The sequence below is a fragment of the Sinocyclocheilus rhinocerous genome, unplaced genomic scaffold, assembly GCF_001515625.1.
Source record: "Sinocyclocheilus rhinocerous isolate Xijiao unplaced genomic scaffold, SAMN03320098_v1.1 scaffold1251, whole genome shotgun sequence".
Taxonomy (NCBI): domain Eukaryota; kingdom Metazoa; phylum Chordata; class Actinopteri; order Cypriniformes; family Cyprinidae; genus Sinocyclocheilus; species Sinocyclocheilus rhinocerous.
In genome coordinates, this window is record NW_015636566.1 from 10,709 (window position 1) to 31,567 (window position 20,859).

General features: G+C 34.5%; 1 protein-coding gene across 1 annotated transcript; it reads left to right on the top strand.

The window, feature by feature from the left end:
- Positions 1-769: 769 nt before the first annotated feature.
- LOC107747986 (solute carrier organic anion transporter family member 4A1-like) lies at positions 770-18,224 on the top strand. Its single transcript, XM_016562636.1, has 12 exons — positions 770-805; positions 3,347-3,406; positions 7,094-7,466; positions 8,361-8,451; positions 10,225-10,346; positions 10,440-10,551; positions 12,090-12,244; positions 12,357-12,609; positions 13,922-14,084; positions 14,467-14,642; positions 15,330-15,543; positions 16,438-18,224. Exons 1-12 carry the CDS (start codon positions 770-772, stop codon positions 16,603-16,605), a joined length of 1,923 nt encoding a protein of 640 aa, XP_016418122.1. The 3' UTR covers positions 16,606-18,224.
- The last annotated feature ends 2,635 nt before the right edge of the window (positions 18,225-20,859 follow it).

Here is a 20,859-nt window from a genome sequence, read left to right on the forward strand (position 1 = left end):
GGTTAATATTTTATATATTTACTTAATGTTTTTTTTTTTTTTGACGGGTGTGTAAATTGTTTAGTTTAGTTTGTATTTATATTTGTAATATATTCAAATTTATTTTATATCAAAACAAATGATTTATTATTAGATTTATAGGACTATAATTATGAAACATGAGGGTTAAAATGAATTAACGAAGGCTAAAAGTTGACTAAAATGTTACATTACTCCCCTTTCTACATTCAGGATCTTGACGTTGATAAAAAATAGTTCATACGATGACTCTTTATCACGGTCATTCATCACTTCTTATGACTAAGCCTTGAATGCACTCTTCCCTTCCAGAAACCATTCAACAATAATGATTAAGTGAAATATGAATCACCTGACATATTGCAAATATGATGCAAGAGATTACATTCATTAGAAATCCCTATTGACTCTTTCTGCAACTCCTCCCGCTACACCACACTCTCTGCTCATCTGTAAGCCAGTTTAGACGGTATGTATGATCACTATTAATTTTTTACTCTTTTTTTTTTTTTTTACTTTTCAGCCTTTTAGTTTTTATAAGGCTATTAGAAGCTTCATTGATAGCACAGTGGCATTAAATATGAGAACTTGTAGGTGTTAGATTGAAGATCGTCCTAAAATCAATATCTCCCCATATCAATAATAACATTAATTTCATAGATGAGATGAAGATGTGTGGTCCTGTTTCGAGTCTGCTGCTCTTGTTCTGCTTGTGAGGCACTGGTAATAATGTCTGTGTGTTATCTGAATGATGGAAGGGGGTTTGCATGGTGGTGGTGATGTGACCGTAAGACACTTTAGTTTCTCCTAAATTGGAAACCCACTTCCTTTTCCATGCTCAGTTCTCTGTGGTCATCTGATATTGACTCTATACATTGCTACATATTTGAGTGACTTATTATAGGCATTAAACAGTATGTTATTTTAAAACATATAAGATTAAAGTAAGAATATTCAGGCTTTTTTTAATGACAACAAACCAGTCTTGCCAGTTGAATCAGAACCACAGATTTATTAGTTTCTGTATAGGCATAATAATCATAATGTGGCTGTCACCATGAAATCTATTATTAAAAAGACTTAAACAGGCTTTTCAGCAAAATTTACACCATAAAATAATGTAGGATGTATGAACATTTAAATCAGACTTATTAACTAAAATCACAAGTAAAAAAAAAAGAAAAAAAAAAAAGTTACTTGAGATGAAATAAAAAGTAACTGAAATAAAATACAATATTAAAAAAATATGTATTTTATATCAGCTGTAGTTTCCAAGGCAACATTTCTCATTTTCTTTTAGTTAACCTAAAATAACTAAAACTAAAATAAACATTAATAAAAACAATATAGCTGTATTTTAAATACTAATAAAATAACAAAAACACACAACAAAATGACTAAACTTTAACTAAAATTAAAATGAGAAAGTAACATATACATTTGCAAAATATACAAAGTATTAAATAAAAGCTAATTCAAAATATGAATGAAAAAACATAATCGCATGTCAGTGATTCTAAAACAATACTGTGTAATTGTAGAACATAAAAAAAAAAACGATATATTTTTTTTTTTAAATATATGGTAGGCTGGGACCTTTGTCTTTAAAAGTATCTTTAAAATCTATTCTATTGCTCTAGAAATAGAAATAAAACAAATAATAAATGTATTTTTCCAAAGTTTTATTTACACTTTAGGTCAAAGGCTGCAACTTAATGTGGTCACATGGCAATCCAAGCAAAACTAGTTGTTACTGTCTTGTAATCATAGTCTGTTAACCCACATTTTCCTGTGCCAGAGGCGAAACCTGGAGTGCAGAGAAGCTGATTGGCTGCTTCTGTAGGTCATTCATTCCACTTGGTTACACCTATGCACAGACAAGTTTACAGCTAAATGATGAGACAAGCCCCTGGAGATATGGGACACTTAGTCTGCACGAATGCTGAGCACAACATATACAACACACATGTAGTAAATGATATGGCTGAAAATCATCTATCTATCCATTCATCTAACCAAACTGGTTCAGGTCAGGAGATACAGTAGTATGTAGTGTAAGGACTTGGCATAGTTTTGTAGCTGATAGTTCAATATGGTTAACTGCTTTGCATGCATGACTTTATATTTGAATGTGTATGTCTGTTTGCATACATCTTCCTCTGGGGTCAAATACATGGTTTTGTTATCTATGCAGGATGTAGTAAGATCAGCTGTCACTTTTGGGTCAGAGACTTCCCTTGTCTGCTTCCATCACATCAGTAGGTCTGGACTGCATCCCACAAGGCCATTCAGCAAAACCCTGGTAATGCAAGTCTCAGTGAAAGATAGAAAGATTTTCTTTTATAAACAGGCATGTCTTTGAATGCAGGTTTTATTTAGATTACTTCCTTGTTCAATGGAAGAAAAAAAAACTGACATATTGACGTGGTGATTGGTTAAATCTATCTATCTGTTGCTTTGGATAAAATGAATAAATGTAAATAATAAATAAAATATATATGATTGCCTGATTAATTAAGAAATACTGATTAATTAATTAGTTGAATTATTCACAAGTAATAGCATCCATCAGTTTTTGCTAAGAATAGACATATAGACAATACATTACTGTGGCAGATGATTAAGCATCAAATAGAAAAAAAGTGGAAGTCATTATATTGTTTGTTGTATTTCTATATTACTAAACATAAACCTGTTACTGACTGACCTACAAATATTTTTTTTTGTAATTAATCACACCAAATTAACACATTAAATGTACATCCCCAAAAAATATTGGTAACACTTTAGATTAGTTGCTTATTATCATGCATATTACCAGCATATTGGCTGAACACTAAACTAGTTGCTTCTTATCATGCATATTACTAGCATATTGGCTGTTTATTAGTACTTATAAATCACATATTAATGCCTTATTTTGCATGACGATATTTAGATCCCCTAACCTATACCCTATACATAAACATAACAGCTACAACAACTACCATACTTACTATCAATAAGCAGCAATTTAGGAGTTTATTGAGGGAAAACTCTTTGTAAATAGTGAGCATGTGTTCCCGAATCTAAAGTGTTACTAAAATATTTTTTTAAGAAATTGTAAATAAAAAAGATTCTTGGAGTAAATTTTACATGAAAATTCCATTTCAGTCTTTCTACTTAAAAATTTCACATTTAATTCAATGTATTACTTGCCGTTTCTTTTTTAATTGTTTGTGAAAGTTACTAGCAATTGTTTCAAAGTAAATACTACACCATTTTTTAGTGTACTTAAAATATTTAAAACAAATTTGATACAAATGTGCGCCTTGTTCCTCTACTGTAGCTCACACAGGAGAAAAAGTGCAACATCAAAGTCATGGGCTTTGGGCTCATGGATTCCCTGGTAATGCATGAAGGAACTGATAAAACGTACCTTGAATACAATGTTTTTCGATAAAAAAGTCTGCCAAATTCATAAATTAAATACAAAGGGCTGTTGGAGAAAGAATGTTTATTTATTTATTACATTTTGTAATAAACACATCTGAGATTGACCATTCTATGCACCCAGCACCTGAATCATCATTACACAATTTTTAAAAATAGATGTTTGTGTGAATGCTTTACAGATAACGCTTCCTTCCCAGAAATCCTAAAAAAGAGTGAAAGTGGCGTTCTCGCGGTCTTGCTTTGTTTCCTTGTTGTTTTTTTTCTGTGTAATTCATATCTCACCATATGACCATTCAGTGCAGTTCAAAGAAAAGGGAAGGAACCTGCACTCCACAACAAATACATGTTCCCACCCTGAGACTCTGAGCTCTTGCTGATGTTATTCTTCCCTCCGTTTGATCACACTCTTAAAATTAGAAATGAAAGAGTTCATAGAGCAAGAACAAATAATTAGGCTTTTTTTTTATTAATCTAATTGTAACAAAGCATGAACCACAGAGCTCTTTTGAAGGCAGAGCTGAGAAAATATTCACTCACACAGCCTCAGCTGCACCACCATAACACTATAGTAACTCCACAGCTTTTCAACCATGTGTTCATTCTTCATGCATGCTAATGAGTCAGAATGAAAACCAGGGATTGCAATGGCATAGTCTCAAGTTCCTCAGTTTTTATGATAATACTGGTTTGGGAATTTTCATTTTGCTTTGCATTGTCCTGTTCTCTTTAAACTTTAAGATTTCTTAACTGACTGAAAGCTCAACCAAGAAAAATGTGATTTTACTGCATGATTTATATAAAGAGCTTGTGCAGTTAACAAACTCTGTTTGCATCTCATTATCCACCAAAGTTTCTGTGCATGTGGAGAGTGTTATTGGGAAACTGTTAATATAATACCTGGAGAAAGCTGTTAGCATTCCCATTCACCTCTATTCTCAGCTGGCACAGGATTCATGAGCACTCAGTTCCATATCCTGGTTGTATTTTCACCTGAAACATTTGACAAATCAAAAAAAAAAATAATAATAATTATGAATCCCTAACTTTCATGCAGTTACATTAAATACTACAATTAAATACTACAAATTAAAAATTATTTGAAGTATTTAAAAACAACTTCAAGTTAAATGAAAAATATTTTATTAAATAAATTATTTAACATTTTATTATTTTTTTATTATTTTTGTGGTAGGGCACGTTAGAGTGTTAGCAAGGCAGAACGGCGGAATCTGAACTTCCTCCTTGGTTTGCTAGATAAATTTATGCAATGTGAATGAAGTGTGAAGTGTCATGAGTTAAGAGGAGACATCTGAGGTGCCGATCATCATATGTCAGGTAGATACAGTGGGCAGGGCTGTGTCAATGCTGCTTCAGTGATAGATGTGAAGGAGTGAGAGGCTGGAGTAACGCCCCATTTTTGTTTTACAGTGTACAGGAGCTTTAGGTGTTCACAAGATCTAGGCACAATTAAAATGTAAATATACTTCAATATGATATTTTATATATTCCTAATACAATACAATAAATGCAATACTACAGATGCTATAACCTACACACAAGTAGGTCTATATCTAAAATGGACTGTAGTTTGGAGTAAGTGCATATAAATACACTGTTCAATTTCATATACTGTACTTTCATAGTATGTATGTTTGCATGCAGTGAAAGTGTTTTAGAAAGCAGCTTATTAACTTAAGTTGAGTTTACGGGGAAATAACAAGTTTTAAAATCTCTTAATGGCCTTACGCAGGTAAAATTTGCCTAAAATAGTACACCTTACATTTTTACTCCTGTGCTTTTATTAGCACTGTTGCATTCTCAAAGTTGTTTCTTTTAAATTAAGTGAGCACTTGAGCCAAGGATAAATTTCCTACAGTGATACTAAATTGGTTAAATAAGATTTTTTTCCCTTCCTAATTCTTCCATTTGAAATTGTTAGTGTGTCTTTTAAAGATAGCAAGGCCAAATTTGAGCTTGTGGTGTTCTTCCACATACTTTATCACATTTAAAGGTCTTGTTCTATTCGTTTTTGTTCTTTGCTAGCCATTGGCTGCTGCCAGGACTTTTTTTTACAACTCATTTGCATAAAGCTGAGCTTTTCTTGACCTTATAGAACCGCAGGTGTCCATCCAGCTGCAATGGAGAATGAATTAAATGCCCACTCATCTCAACTCACACTCTAATGGTACACATATAGCGAACATTTTCAGTACAGGTCTTTCGGTGTGGCACGCATGTGTACTAAATGAATGCAGTGTTGTTTTAACCCCTGCACATGCAGAACTTCTGTGTGTGCAGAACATAAATTTAACATAATTTTGAATATTCAAAACCTCCTAACGGTCCTGTAGGCTACCATAGGTCATCCACACTTTAGAGGAGGTGACATAAAGTCTCTGGCACAGAGAATGAACACAGTGTTTTGTAGACCTTGGATGGCATGCAGAACTAATCCCTGCTCATTAGAGTTTTTGGGGTCTGGTTGGAAGTCATGGTTTACTTCACTAGATAAAGAGAGAGAAAAAAATATGTCATGCCTTTTAATTCATGCACTGTCAGAAATTGTGCATATTAGCACCTTAGAGTAGTAATACCCTTAAAGTAGTACTCTCATGGTATAATGGCTTTCATATGGTATCGCATGGTATTATTATGAACCCTTTGGGGGTAAAGAACAACCCAAAAGCGACAAAGGTGTGCCTTTAAAGGTACTGCCTCAGTAACAAGCTGTTGTACACATAAAGGAACAATTTTTGCACATTTATTTCTGAGATTGCATGGAAGCTGTTTCCGCCATGGAATAAAAAAAAATTTTTTAAAAGACTTGCTACATGGACAAACTCTGCTTAATCTTAGTCTTAATCAAATCCAATTTGCATATTGTGCTAATAATAATATTAGTTCAAAAGTTCAGTAAGAATTAAAAAAAAAAATGTATGCACACCAAAGCTGCATTTATTTGATCAGAAATACAGTAAAACCAGTAATGTGAAATATTATTACAATTTAAAAGAACTGTTTTATATTTTATTCTATTTTAAACTAGTTTATTCCTGTGATGCAAAGATGATTTTTTTTCAGCAGCCATTATTCAGTCTTCAGTGTCACATAATCGTTCAGGAATCATTCTGATTTGATGCTCAAGAAACATTTCTTATTCTTATCATTGTTTAATATTGCTTATTATGTTTGTGGAACCCATTATACTTTTTTTTCAAGATTCTTTGATGAATAGAAAGTTCAAAAGAACAACATTTATTTGAAATAGAAAGCTTTTGTAACATTATAAATGTATTTTCTGTCACGTTTGATCAATTTAATACATCCTTGCTGAGTAAAAGTATACATTTCTTAAAAAAAGAAAAACTTACTGACCCCGGTGTTTTTTGAATGGTATGTACTTTCAAATATGAAGTAAGCATATGCCATAGAATTTAATTGTAAATCAGAGAAGCATCACAGCCCATCCACCTTGTATATCACAATGGTTTATGGATAAAATTATTCCAAAAAGTATGGATGGCCATAAAAGACACATCAGACCTAATCTCAAACATTACAGGGCGAACAGTATTCAAATTGGAATTTGTGTACACCTCACCATTATTAACACAATGCGTAATTTGTGATGCTGTTGCAGGCGGGACTCATTGCGAGCTCCTATGACATTGCTGCCTGTGTGTGCCTGACATTCGTGAGCTACTTTGGTGGTACTGGTCATAAGCCTCGATGGCTGGGCTGGGGTGTGCTCATCATGGCCCTGGGCTCTCTGGTCTTTGCCCTGCCCCATTTCACCACACCACCCTATCAGGTGAGAGTACCGGAGCGCATGGGACTGTGCTTGGCCAATCACACCGAGACGTGTGTCGGCGAGGAAGGTGGGCTCTCGGCTTACCGCTTCGTCTTTATGCTGGGACAGTTTCTGCATGGGATCGGGGCAACCCCTTTGTACACCCTCGGGGTCACCTACCTAGATGAGAATGTCAAGTCAAACTACGCACCTGTATATATAGGTGAGTGTGATGATGCCATTAAAAACATGAAAATATGTCCTGTATTTGGCTGATATTAGATATTTTATTCTGCTTGGCCTGCTTTTCCCCTATTTTTACATTTAGATGACCTTTGCTATCATCTAACATTCACTTATAGCTAAATGATTGATTAAGTGGTTAATTTTTTTATAAAATTAATTTGATTAGTTAAATTCTTGATGATAAATTTGTATTAAATCATAAAACACAGAACCCAGAACAATAAAACCAGAATTTGGGGAAGAAAAAAAAAAAAAAAAAGATTTCCTAGAGCCTAATATATATTGGTAAAATGCAGTTGATTAGACATGCTTTTTAATTATGAAATTTAATTAAAGCATTAAAAGAGGATTCAGAAATAATGAAAACAATTGGGGTCCTAATATTGGTGCATCCCTGTATATTGATTGGACTTGATTTTGTCAGAGGGTGTATATGTGACTGTGTACCTGATTTCAAAAGTACTCAAGCACTCAGATCTATATTCTGAAATGCTTTTGTGTGAATGGAAAACACTCAAGAATTGATATTTACCCTCACTGAATCCTGTCATTTTGTCCCACTCAGACTTTGACACACCTATTCATTTTGTTTTGTTGTTATCAGTGAGAGCCACTAGTTTCCACCTCAGACATCAATAAAACCTCCTTCCATTGTTTTTCTCCCCAATGTCCAGTTTTCAAAGGCCATTGAGGACAATCACTACCCTGCTTGCCCCCTCTCCAGACATAGGCACTGGAAATACAAACTGCATCTTACTGTGTCTTTTGATCGAAAACATGAATCAGTGTGAACCCAGACCAGCTTTCATATGACTAAGGGGGCAGAAGAAGGAGGCGAAGAGACTTGATATGCTTTCTTCTGTTTTCTCAGGGATCTTCTACACAGCTGCCATTGTAGGACCTGCGGCTGGATACTTGCTGGGCGGATTCTTTCTCAATATTTACACAGAAATCGACCAAACGTAAGTGGCTAATGAGTAAGAAAATAATCGTCATTTTAGCAAATGAATACTCACTAATAAGTAAAGTAATAACAAAAAATTTATTAATGAAAAAGAGCATTTTTTTAGGCCATATTTTATCTATAATTCACAGACATAATATACAGCATTACATAAGCAGTGAGTTGGCATTTTTAGATGAATTATTCCTGAAAAGACTTTTACAAGTGTCAGACTCCTAGTGATAAATAGTTGAATTGCATCTGATCCTTATTTAAATCCTGATAGATATTTATTATCTTCATTTTGATGTAGGAATGCACCGATATTACAGTTTTTCTCGATTGCTAACACAATTCATGAAACAATTCACCTATAAACTATAAACACAATCTCAAAACTACACACCAACTTGTGCAAACTTCAAACTTCCATGTCAAAATCAAATAGTTTAGTTAAACACACGTTCTCTTTTGTCAGACTCAAACTTTGGCCTCAGATGACACACAAACCTGCCAAATACACACACTACTTCACTGCCTATAAATAATTAAATTCATTCATTCATTCAGCATCCTTTGCCAATTACAGTATTTGTATTATCCTTATTTGTTATAGCAGTTGCTTAGTCTTCTGACAAAAGACTTCCTACCCTAGACAGTAGTCTCTCAGTTCTGCAAAATTAGGGTACATATAAGGACTACTTGGCTACAAATCAATTCAACAGTAATGAGTTTGAGGGTGCGCTAGATGTGCTACAGTATTTACTGTACATGAAAGTTCTCTCATCTGAAGTACTGCTACTATGTACTGTAATTATATTGTATGTGTAAGTAGTATTGAAACCTTGTAGATGAGCCTGTAGGGCAACTTCCCTCATGGTCAGTCCATGCAGAAGAACATGCTCAACTATAGTGCTTTGTATTTCATCAGGAACAAATGACCTTTGACCTCATCCCCTTCCTTTTTATTTAGTCTCCCACTACCAGGATTCTATTTCCAAAACTCATAATCACTTGTGCTTCTGTGCATATCATCCTAAGATTCTGACCTGTGTGTCATCAGTTTTGCTACTTAATGTTCACACATGGATAAATGTGCGCTGTTTGAGTTCATTTTTTGATGCTTGAGTTAATTATATTGTGTGTTTGTGTTTTTTGAATGAGAACATGGTTAAACCTGTGCAAAATTATGGCGTTTTTGTGTAGAGTTTTGCAGAAAACACTGAGCAAATTGGAACGTGTGTGCAAACAGGTGAAATGTGTTAAAAGTTTTGAGAAACGTGTCTTTGTTTCGGGAACTGTATGAATGGTTTGGAAATTGAGCCAAATGAATCTAGCAATCGAGAAAAAATGTAACATTCTGGTCAATACCAAAAGGCTGTTAATTAATTAACTAACACACACACAACCATAAAATTTAGGCATAAAATCACAATATACATTTGTAGTGTATGAAAAATTGATTCATATCATTTATTCATTTTGATATTTGCTAAAAATGTATCTAATTACTGTCACTGACCGCTTATAAATGTCCTGTTTGTATCCACAATATAAATACATAAATAGGAGACTAGATGGCAGAAATGCAGAATTATTTTGAGGGTTACATTTAAATTTCTGTAACAGACTAGGATCGATTTGGACCCTGTGACTTCCATGACGAAGAACACAGACTGACATAAATCCATAGAAATAACAAAAACATAACAATTTGATTCAAATACTAAACTTTGCACAGTTTCTTGAGTCACCTTTCTAAAGCTAAAATTTCTCTCTCTGTCTCTCTTAGGACAGAGCTGACTCCTGAAAACCCACTGTGGGTGGGAGCTTGGTGGATTGGTTTCCTGGCAGGAGGAGCGGCAGCTCTGGTTATCGCTCTGCCTATATTGGGTTACCCACGGCAGCTACCAGGTGCTACCTACATGCCCAAATTAAAATAATTTAATGACTGCAGTACAGTATAGTATTAGTGTGATTAACAGTCTCACTTTCTGTATCTTGTAGGTTCTCAGCGGTATGTGGCCATGCGGGTCTCAGAGGCCCACCAGCTGAAGGATGGCAGTCAGGTCACTGCATCTGATCCTCAGTTTGGCAAAACAGTAAAGGACATGCCCAGGTATGAACACATTTTTCAAACATATTAAAAGCCATACTTGTGTGACTATATGCCGCATTTTACCGTTTGTTATCATGTGTTGTACCACCATGTTTATATTTAGACACTTGGTTGATGGGAAGTAGCTGAGGTTGTAGTTTTCTTGACTGGCATATTCAGCGAATTCAGATGGGTGATGGGTCCCTAGACGATTTTTAAACATCCAGGAAATTAGCACTTTTCACTGACACTTTACTTTTAAAGATCCAACAAACTGCCAAGTACAAGTTATTGGGTTGTCGTATTTCATTTGGTTTGCAAGTTTTCATTTGGCTGCAAAGATTCCACTAGATATAATTTAAACCTCTCCTTGTTTTCCTCTCCTCTGTCCAGTTTTCAAAGGTTATTGAAAGACAATTGCTGCATTTCACCAATAGGTCTTTTGACCGAAATAAAAGAAAAATGCACAGATCAGTGCTGTCAGTTGCTGTTGTATGTTATCCATAAACGGCTATCTATAAAATTGAAATGTTGGAATAGTTGGCCAAGAGATGTCAACTGAACATCATGTGCTGTTTTAACTTATAAAATAAAATAAAAAAGACTAGATGACTAAAATGCTAGATAGAATCATTTAAAATGCATGTTTTACATTGTTTTAAAAAGGATTAATGTATGTAAAACAAATAATTTTGGCCAGCTTTTGGTCCAATCCGTGGAAAAATAAGTACGCTTTAGCATACTTTCAAAAAGAGTACTTAAAACACTTAATTGCATGTTAAAAAGCTGTGTGTTTGTAAGAAAAAATCCATCATCAATGCATTTTAAAGGGTTAGTTCACCCCAAAATGAAAATTGTGTCATTAATTACTCACCCTCATGTCGTTCCAAACCCGTAAGACCTTCGTTTATCTTCGGAACACAAATTAAGATATTTTTGATGAAATGTGAGAGCTCTCAGACCCTGCATAGACAGCAACGCAACTGTAATGTTCCCAGGTCCAGAAACATAGTAAGGACATCGGTAAAACAGTCCATGTGACATCAGTGGCTCAACTTCAGTTTTGTGAAGCTACGAGAATACCTTTCAAGCACAAAGAAAACAAAAATCTCCCCCGAGTTACGTCTTCCGCCATTTTAGAGAGTACCCAAGAGCATAATCGGCGCAATCAGCGTTGTTTGCGTTCAGGGGGAAAACGCGCGCATGAACATAATCTGCGTAGTCAGCGTTGTTTACGCTTAGGGGAAAGCATGCGTATGCGTTGTGATACTCTCTAAAATGGCGGAAGACGTAACTCGAGGGAGAAGAATTGTTGAATAAATTATGTTATTTTTGTTTTCTTTGCGCTATATGTATGTAATTTCTAACCAAAGCACAACAAAAGATAATTAAAACATAATGATTTAAAAACACTTTTAATTTGACATTATTACAAAGTGTGCTTTTTAGTAAATTTCTTACATTGTAACATTGAGAAATTACAATGTTGTGGTGCTAATTTGCAAGATGCAAGTCATTTAAATTACTGAATAAGTCATTTTCTCCCTTTTTCTCTATAGGTCAATGCTGCTGCTTTTGAAAAACCCTACCTTCATCTTTCTGTGTCTCGCTGGCGCCACGGAGGCCACACTCATAGCCGGGATGTCCACGTTTGGCCCCAAATTTCTGGAGTCTCAGTTTAGTCTGAGTGCTTCAGAGGCAGCAACCTGGTTCGGTAAGAATCACATGTTAATCAAACTCAATGCCACACCCTCTTGCTCAAATTACTCTTGGCATATAGGAAAGAATTACACAGAGTTGTTTTTAACTCCATCTTCTCTTTCCAGGGTATATGGTGGTACCAGCTGGTGGAGGAGGCACCTTCTTGGGTGGCTTCATTGTAAAAAAGTTGAACCTTCGCTGCCGCGGGATCATCCGTTTCTGCATGCTGTGCGCAGTGGTCAGCCTCATGGCTATCTTCATCTTTTTGGTACACTGTCCTAATGTGCCCATGGCAGGAGTAACCGCCCCATACTACAACAACTTTACACACAACCACTACAGCGCCCCCTACCTGCAGACAGAGGTCCATAACAACAGGTATGAAACCCTGTGAATTCATTACTGTTAGATTAAATCTTTGGAGGTTTATCTGTTATTTATGTGTATAATCAACCCCAGTGGTGTTCTGTTGCTCTGCATGCCTGGGAGAATGAATGAGCAGACAGAGAATTGGTGCACTACCAAAGCATTCTCAACTTTATTCAGGAAGATAGGTCGCATTTATACAAACAACAACAGACTGGATGTCTTGGACATCCAATCAAAGTATTCAGGAGTTATATGTTACCTTATATGGATAGGAAAGAAATATAATTGTTGATTATAGGGTGTAAGTAAGATGTGCATATGCATTTGTCTAGCTGTCTAGGGGTGGCTTCAGTCGTTCAGTTGAAATAGCATCAGCACAGTGTGTATGTGTAAAAGAGGAAGTACATGAAGTACATCTATTTGAGAGATAAAAGGACAGAGAGTGAAGCCTTGAAATAATATTAACAATACCCACTTTGAATCATTTATGATTCAGTGGTTCACTTTGAAGATACGCTGAGTTTTTTATTTTATGCCTTTCCTCGGTTCTTAGCTGCATGTTCAGCTCCTTTACCCCGATAATGTTCACTTTAACCAAATAAACTGCAATATATACACATATAGAGGGTCATTAAGTTTATTATTAGAGCAAGAGGTCAAAATCTACATGACATCAGTTTGAGATAATTGATTTCAAATAAATGAATCGACAGAATTAACTACTTATTGCTAATTTAGCACATTTATTATGTAATGTAAAAATGTGCCCTGTCCAGTTCCCCCTTACTTCTGCTTTCCTGTCTGGGGTCTACTGTCCTATAAAGTGAAGGGTGGGAAATTATGAATTAATTGATGTGAATAAATATCTTTGTTTTATGTTTTTCCCCTCAAAACCGAGGAGTGCTTTCTAAGGCTTACTTTTTCCCCTCAGCAAGCTTTTTCAGGATTTATTCAGTGCAGGTTTTATCAATACACATAAAGGGGCTTGATAGATAATATATTATTATTGATTTGTTGAGTCATATCCAGAAATGTCAGATTAATAATCCAACAAAAATGTTGACATTTTTGTCCCTTAGAAGAGAACACAAAAGTGTATTAATCACAACTAAATAATTAATTAAAATTAATTAACTTTTTAGTTACCTTTAGGTATTAATCTTTTTTAAATGAATCAAGTCTGACATGTTGCATGCTTGTTTTATTACACAGCTAATGGTTTAAATTAATACCCAGAGCAGGAACAAGGGAATTGACTGACAATGTGTTATTGATCGGTTGAGGTGAAATGAAATTTAAAACTAAAATACTTCTCTCTCAGCCTCTCAGATCTGGGCAACTTGACCGTAAGCTGTAACATTGGCTGTCACTGTGTTAAGGAGTTGTTTAACCCTGTGTGTGGTGCGGATGGAGTGATGTATTTCTCTCCCTGCCATGCCGGCTGCAGCTCCCTCAACCACACATACAGCCCCAGAGGCAGACAGGTACACAGACCCCATGTTCGACACTTTCTCAGTGTCACGTACACTCTTTTAACAACATGATCAGTCAGTTAACTCTGGCGTAACTGCACACATTTTGTCAGGTAATTGCATTTAAAGGGTCATATAATTTTTTTATCTTTTGAAATCAATGTTTGAGCTTGTACTATGAAGACATATTGTAAGTCTCAGAACAATACTACACAGAAGTATTAAAACTAAGCTGCATAAATGTTTTCGATTTTTGCATCGGTTTTGATGCAAAGCAAAAGTTTATTTTTTTAAGAGGTCTCAGAATTAAAAAAAAAAAAAAAACATGAATCTATGTCTTATTCTTGGTTATGAATTTGTCCCAATTGGTGTGCGTGTGTTTATGCATTCATAGGTGTTCTCTGGCTGCAGCTGTGTGGTAGGGAATATATCATGGGGAGAACAAGGTTTTGCTGAAGAAGGGAGGTGTGTGTCGTCCTGCAATCACATGCCAGCCTTCCTCACCTTCCTCTTCGTCATCATCTTCTTCACTTTCCTCTGCAGCATCCCTGCACTTACTGCCACACTCAGGTATGACCATTGCATATACACTATGGTTCAAAAGTTTGGGATCAGTAAGATTTTTTTTTCGTTTGACAGATTTGAAAGATTTTTTTTTTAATCTTTTATTTAGCAAGGGTGCATTAAAATGATCAAAATGAGAGTAAATACATTTATAATATTATAAAATAATTATATTTCAAATAAGTGTTGTTGTTTTGAAGTTCCTATTCATTAAAAAAACATAAAAAAACAACAAAAAATATTAAGCAACACAACTGTTTTGTAATAATGATAATAAGAAATGCTTCCTGAGAACCAAATCAGCATATTAGAATTATTTCTTTAGAATCATGTGACCCTGAGACTGCATTAATGGCTGCTGAAAAATCAGCTTTGTCATCACAGGAATAAATTACACATTAAAATATATAAAAATAGAAAAACAAGTTATTTTAAATTGTAATATTTCATAATATTGCTGTTTTTACTGTATTTTTGTTCAAATCAATCCAGTCTTGGTGAGTATAAAATACTTTTTTTATTGTGGAAAAATACCTACTCTTTCACTTTTTATATGTATAAAAAAATATATAGTGTTTAAGTAGTAAGCTAGTATTCCATTCCAAACATACATAGTAGGATCTCTTGTGGCTTACCTTATAATACAGATGCTTGTGTTTATAATATATTGTGATTGTCTGTCTTCTCCTGCAGGTGTGTTCCTGACAGTCAGAGATCGTTTGGACTTGGAATACAGTGGATCGTAGTAAGGACCCTCGGTGGGATCCCAGGCCCTATAGCGTTCGGCTCAGTGATTGACATCTCCTGCCTGCTGTGGGAGGAGCAGTGTGGGGAATACGGCTCCTGTTACCTGTACCACAACTCAGCCATGAGCCAGTACTCACTCATCGCAGGCATCATCTACAAGGTAGAGAAAAACACACTTGAAAATATCTGAAAATTATGCAAACATGTTCCCAGAAATGATGACTCATTCCACATTTAATATACTTTAGATTGTATGAAACTCTTGAAACTACCTTCTCAATTTACCACAGGAGGCCATTTGCAGCACTAAATGACCTCCTGTGGTGCATTGACAAGTCAGTTTCAAGAGTTTCATAAAAGCTAAAGTATAACACATCAAGTGGGGATCAAAAGTCTGAGACTATTCGTGAAAATACTTCCATTTTGCTAATTTAATACAAATGTTTCTGTTACAAATTATATTATCAGCATAACAATTTGACTGAAAGTTAATTAAAAATAGCATGCATGTCATTACTGTATTTCTTAATATTTGATTTGTTGCCATTTATACATAACAGTGACCTTAAGGAATATTAATTTAAAATTTCATTTTTCGATAATAATGCTTTTTGCTTGCATTTTTGAAAATTATAGATCTTAAAATGTATAGTAGTGCCACATGATCCTTTAGAAATCAATCTAATATGCTGATGTATTGCTCAAGAAACATTTCTTATTATCATCAATGTTGAAAACAGTTGTATTGCTTAATTTTTTTGTAGAAATCATAATACTTTTTTTTTTCTCAGTATTCACTGATGAATAGTAAGTTCAAAAGAACAGTATTTATTTGAAATAGAAATATTTTGTAACATTATAAATGTTGCTACTGACCCTTAAATATTTTAATTCTTGATTCAAATTAGATTTTTAATCCCAGATTTTGAATGTGACCTCACTTGTAATACATAATTCACTTTAAGATCATGTTCACATCAACCATATGAATTTTTTTTTAATTCAACTTCCTTCAATTTTGTTTTGACTTATTGAATTTCTCTGTTTTTCTCAGGTTTTAGGCATTATTTTCTTTTTGCTGGCTACCATGCTCTACAAGCCGCCTCCCGAGTCTCCTCAGAGCAGCTGTGAGAGCACAGATGTGGGAGGGGGGCAGGCCAGAGACCTGCCAATCAAAGACCTCCCCGCTGAGATCATCTCCAACCCACACGCCAAATTATGACCTCTATCTACAAAAACACCTCAAAGTGTGCATGTACGCGTCTGTGTGCGTGTGTGTGTATAAGGTCAACACCATCACTGTTCACTGTGCCCTGTCCCGCTGACTGTACATCGTTCCCACATGTGATATATTCTCAGTGGCCCACCAATCTGAAACGACCCAGACATGAGGACTGAAAGCATTTGTCACAATAAATGACCAAAGGTCAAAGTTGAAATCAGAGCATATATATTACATAAAAAGAACCTACCAAAAGCCAACATAATCTTAATTTGACAAGAAATTATTTCTGGGCATAAACTGATATTTATATAATTTCAATGTAAAATTTGAGCATTTTTGTAAGGAAAAAGCCATAGATGATACAGAAATAGAGCACTTAATATGAATGTAACGGAAAGAGAGTAATATAACTGTGCAGAACAAAGTGTTAAGCTGTTATAAAATATTAAAAATAGTGGATTCAAATGCTGCTCAGTTATACATAAAAAAACACAATTAATTACAAACTGTGCCTTTAAAGAGTTTTGCATTAGCCAGCACAGTTAGAAAGAAATATTACAGAAAAAAGACAATATCCATTGAAATGTTCAACTCATAAACCCTTAAATCTCTTCAAAATGCACTTTAAACTCACTTCACTGATGGAAATATACATCTGAACCATGTACTGTAGTGAACTATGTGCCATAAAACCAAGTTTCGTCCTACAATGCAACTTTACACAGTTCTAGTCCACATTCTGATACCATCTAAAGCAAGTATGACTTGTGATTCTTGTATTTGATTTTCATAAATTCTGAATATTTGTAACATTTTAAAATGTGCTAAAATACTGTAGCTCAGGACTGAGCAGGACAGAGAGGCTTCAAGGTGTGATGTCACATAGAGATGCAAGTGAGAGATGAAAAGGAAGCAGGTTTTCAAAATGAACTTTTTGCAACTGTATACTACCCAACAACACCCATGATGGGATATTCCTGAAAAGCACTTCACTTTGAGATTACACTGAAAATTATTCTTGCACTGATTTTCAGCTACATTCAGAATGGCATATTGTAAAACATAAAAGGACACTTTCTCGGTTGCTCATAAAATAAGCATGCAGCATTTTTTTTGGTTGGTTTTTTTTTGTATGTAGCAGGATTTTTTTCTTCCTTTTTTTTTTGGAACATAAAACTACCCCAAACTGCTTAAATCCAAATATAAGACAAATATAACAAATATATGCCACATAAACCTACTTTACTTATATTAAGTGCAACTAAAACATCTCACCAATTATACTTTATGTAGAGGTTTTTATTTATTATTAAATGCATTTGTTAGGATTAATTTTCTAATGTTGTATCAGAAATCTGAGGTCTCTTATTATTATTATGTTTTTCTTTCTCTTATGTGATGGATTTTGATGGATTACATCAACTCTCTGATGACAAACCCTGAATGACAATGATGCACTCGAAAACTGAAGATTTGCACAATGAAACTGAACATGCAACAACAAAGAGTAACATGATGTTTGTATTTGAGTTTGTGTTGGTTCATGTGTATTTTTTACTCCAATGACTAAAAGAAATGTGTCTTGTGTCACAAAAAGAATTTGTGAGTGGGCCTGTTATTGTCTTTATTGATATTTGTTTGTGTGATTTTTTTTTAACCACTGTGTTTCTAATCACTTGTAATATAATTAGTTTTGGTACTTTCTTTGTCAAGTAATTTTTTATGCAGACATTTTGATAAAAAATTAAGTAACAACCCAAATACAAACAAACAAAAGCAAACTGTCATATTTTATTCCTAACTATGTCTGTATATATGTAGACACACACACACACTGTCTATTCAAAGAGACATGAACAAATTTGCTTATTTGATTAGTGACTTAGAAGTTTATTTACTTAGTGACTTAGTGACTTTAGGTTTATTTTTCCTATTCAATTTCTTATGCAATATCCAATTAATTATCACAGCTACTATTCACTGAGTGAAGCAAGCAATACTACGCCGTTATCTTTATGTTTCAGTTCAGAAAGCAGCACAGTTCAGCACAACGGTAACCACAGAAATTCATAACACATAAAAGAACATAAAACACTACAAAATAGCACTAACAAGTCTATCAATTTACTCAAACATATTACTTTCCCTATCCAGTCCAATGTTAGTAGTAGCTTGTGCAGGCTAATGCCATCAAAATGATTAAGTCCCAACACAAATAGGAAGTTGTAAAATGAAAGGTTACATAAAGTGTATTGAACATAAAGAAATCAGTTTTTCAGCAAAGTGGTTAAGAATTGTGTTGCTGCTTCAGGTCATCAGGTAAATAGAACAAACATCAAAAATAAGTTTTTAAGGCACTCTTCTTCTTTGGTGTTTTATTGGCGGTTGGCCACCGATTCATTGTACTGTTTGTTGATGCCACTAGATGTCACTCGCGATACAGTGTTGTAAATTTGTCCCGCCAACTGAAATGACAAGAGGTCACTCAGAGATAGTTTGCTCCATTAGACGTGACTTGTGTGAACACACAGACAAAGATTAAACATCATGCTCTGAAGATATGTTCAAAACATAAGGATTTCTGCTGGGAAATGTCATAGTGAAATGTCTCTGGAATTAGCTGTGATGGACTACATTTCATCTTATCATTAGATTTGCAAATCCTTTGTTTGTTTGTTTTTTACCTAATTTGAGTTGTAAAACATATCAAAATGTTAAAGCTAAAGATAAGAATTTAGAATGGAATATATATCAATACATAAAGTGTAAATATCTTTAGAGGACAGCGACTGTTTCAGGTGATGTCGAAAGGAATGGAGAGGCTTTTGTGGCAGTGGAGAAAAGATAAGAAACAAATGAAAACTCTCAGAAGGGAAAGGCAAGGCTTGAATTGAGATTTACACTCTAATGAACGCATGGCATTATATCAGGTCATGAAGCAGTGGGAGCAAATCAGAAGATAGGGAATACACGACACGGCTGTTTGTTATGGATCATCATAGTTTAAAATAAGATTAGTTTACTGTGAGAATATGTCTGCACGAAAAAAACTAACAAAAAAACATGAGTCTTAGTGCAGCTAAATAATAAATGATGATTGTCATTACAGCTCAGCACAAGATTAAATCCAAGTGGATTTCAATTTTACTCGGAGTGACTCATACAACCACAATATCCTCACAATTTCAGGAAATATTGTTGTAATCAGCCCTAAATAAGAGGCTTACCTGAAAGGCACAGGCACTGGCCAGCTCTATTACATCTGTTTCATCTGTATGCTTAGCATCGTTGCTCAAGGCAAACATTTAATGAAGACCAATCCATTGTCTTAATGAACACAGTCAGTGAAACGCTCATTATTGATGATGCAGACATGTATACTCTGCATTTGCTAATTAATCTTCCCTTGGGGAATTACAATGCAGTGTTAGTCTGCAAAAAAAAAAAAAAAAAAGTCTGTTTGCAAATCTGTTCGTATATGTGTGTATGTGCATGTATTATTTGATCTTCAGCTGCATCCATTGTTGGATGACTTGCACTGATTAAGTACAGTCTGTTCTATTTAATCACTGACAGTCAATTTGCCGAATTTTAGAATATCTGAATTGGTTAAAACTATTTTCTGTGCTTAACACCAGGATGCATGATGAGAATGAGCCTGTCAAAGTAGTAAGCACAAGCTAGAGATCATGAGAGGTCAAACACAAGGCCAAAATGTCAAACACAAACAGACTAAGGAGGTCACATCCTGTGGCTATTTTTACTATTTCTATGGCAAAGAAGAAGGTTAAGACTATATATATATCATGAGTTATATTCAATTATTCAATTGAACTGGTTCACAAAACCTGTCTGAATGATTGATTCAGTTCTTGTGGTCTGCTCGCTGACTCAATGATCCATTCGCACAAGACTCTTATGCTCACCAAGGCTGCATTTATTTGATCAAAAATACATTAAACAGTAATAAACATTGTGAAATATTATTATATTTAAAATAACTGTTTTCTATTTGAATATATTTTAAAATGTAATTTATTTGTGTGATGTCAAAGCTGAATTTTCAGCAGACATTACTCCAGTCTTCAGTGTCACATGCTCCTTCAGAAATCATTATAAAATTCTGATTTGCTGCTCATGAAACATTTATTATGATTAGCAATGTTGAAAACAGTTGTGCTGCTTAATTTTGTTGTGGAAACCATGATACTTTTTTTCAGGATTCTTTGATGAATAGAGTTTGAAAGTACA

What these genes read in the sequence shown, in the direction of transcription:
- LOC107747986 (XM_016562636.1), top strand. Translation starts at nt 770, where the DNA reads ATGGAAGGGGGTTTGCATGGTGGTGGTGATGTGACC. An exon ending in TTACCCACGGCAGCTACCAG is followed by an intron (nt 10,347 to 10,439) that starts GTGCTACCTACA and finishes TGTATCTTGTAG; the next exon opens with GTTCTCAGCGGTATGTGGCC. An exon ending in TCGCAGGCATCATCTACAAG is followed by an intron (nt 15,544 to 16,437) that starts GTAGAGAAAAAC and finishes TGTTTTTCTCAG; the next exon opens with GTTTTAGGCATTATTTTCTT.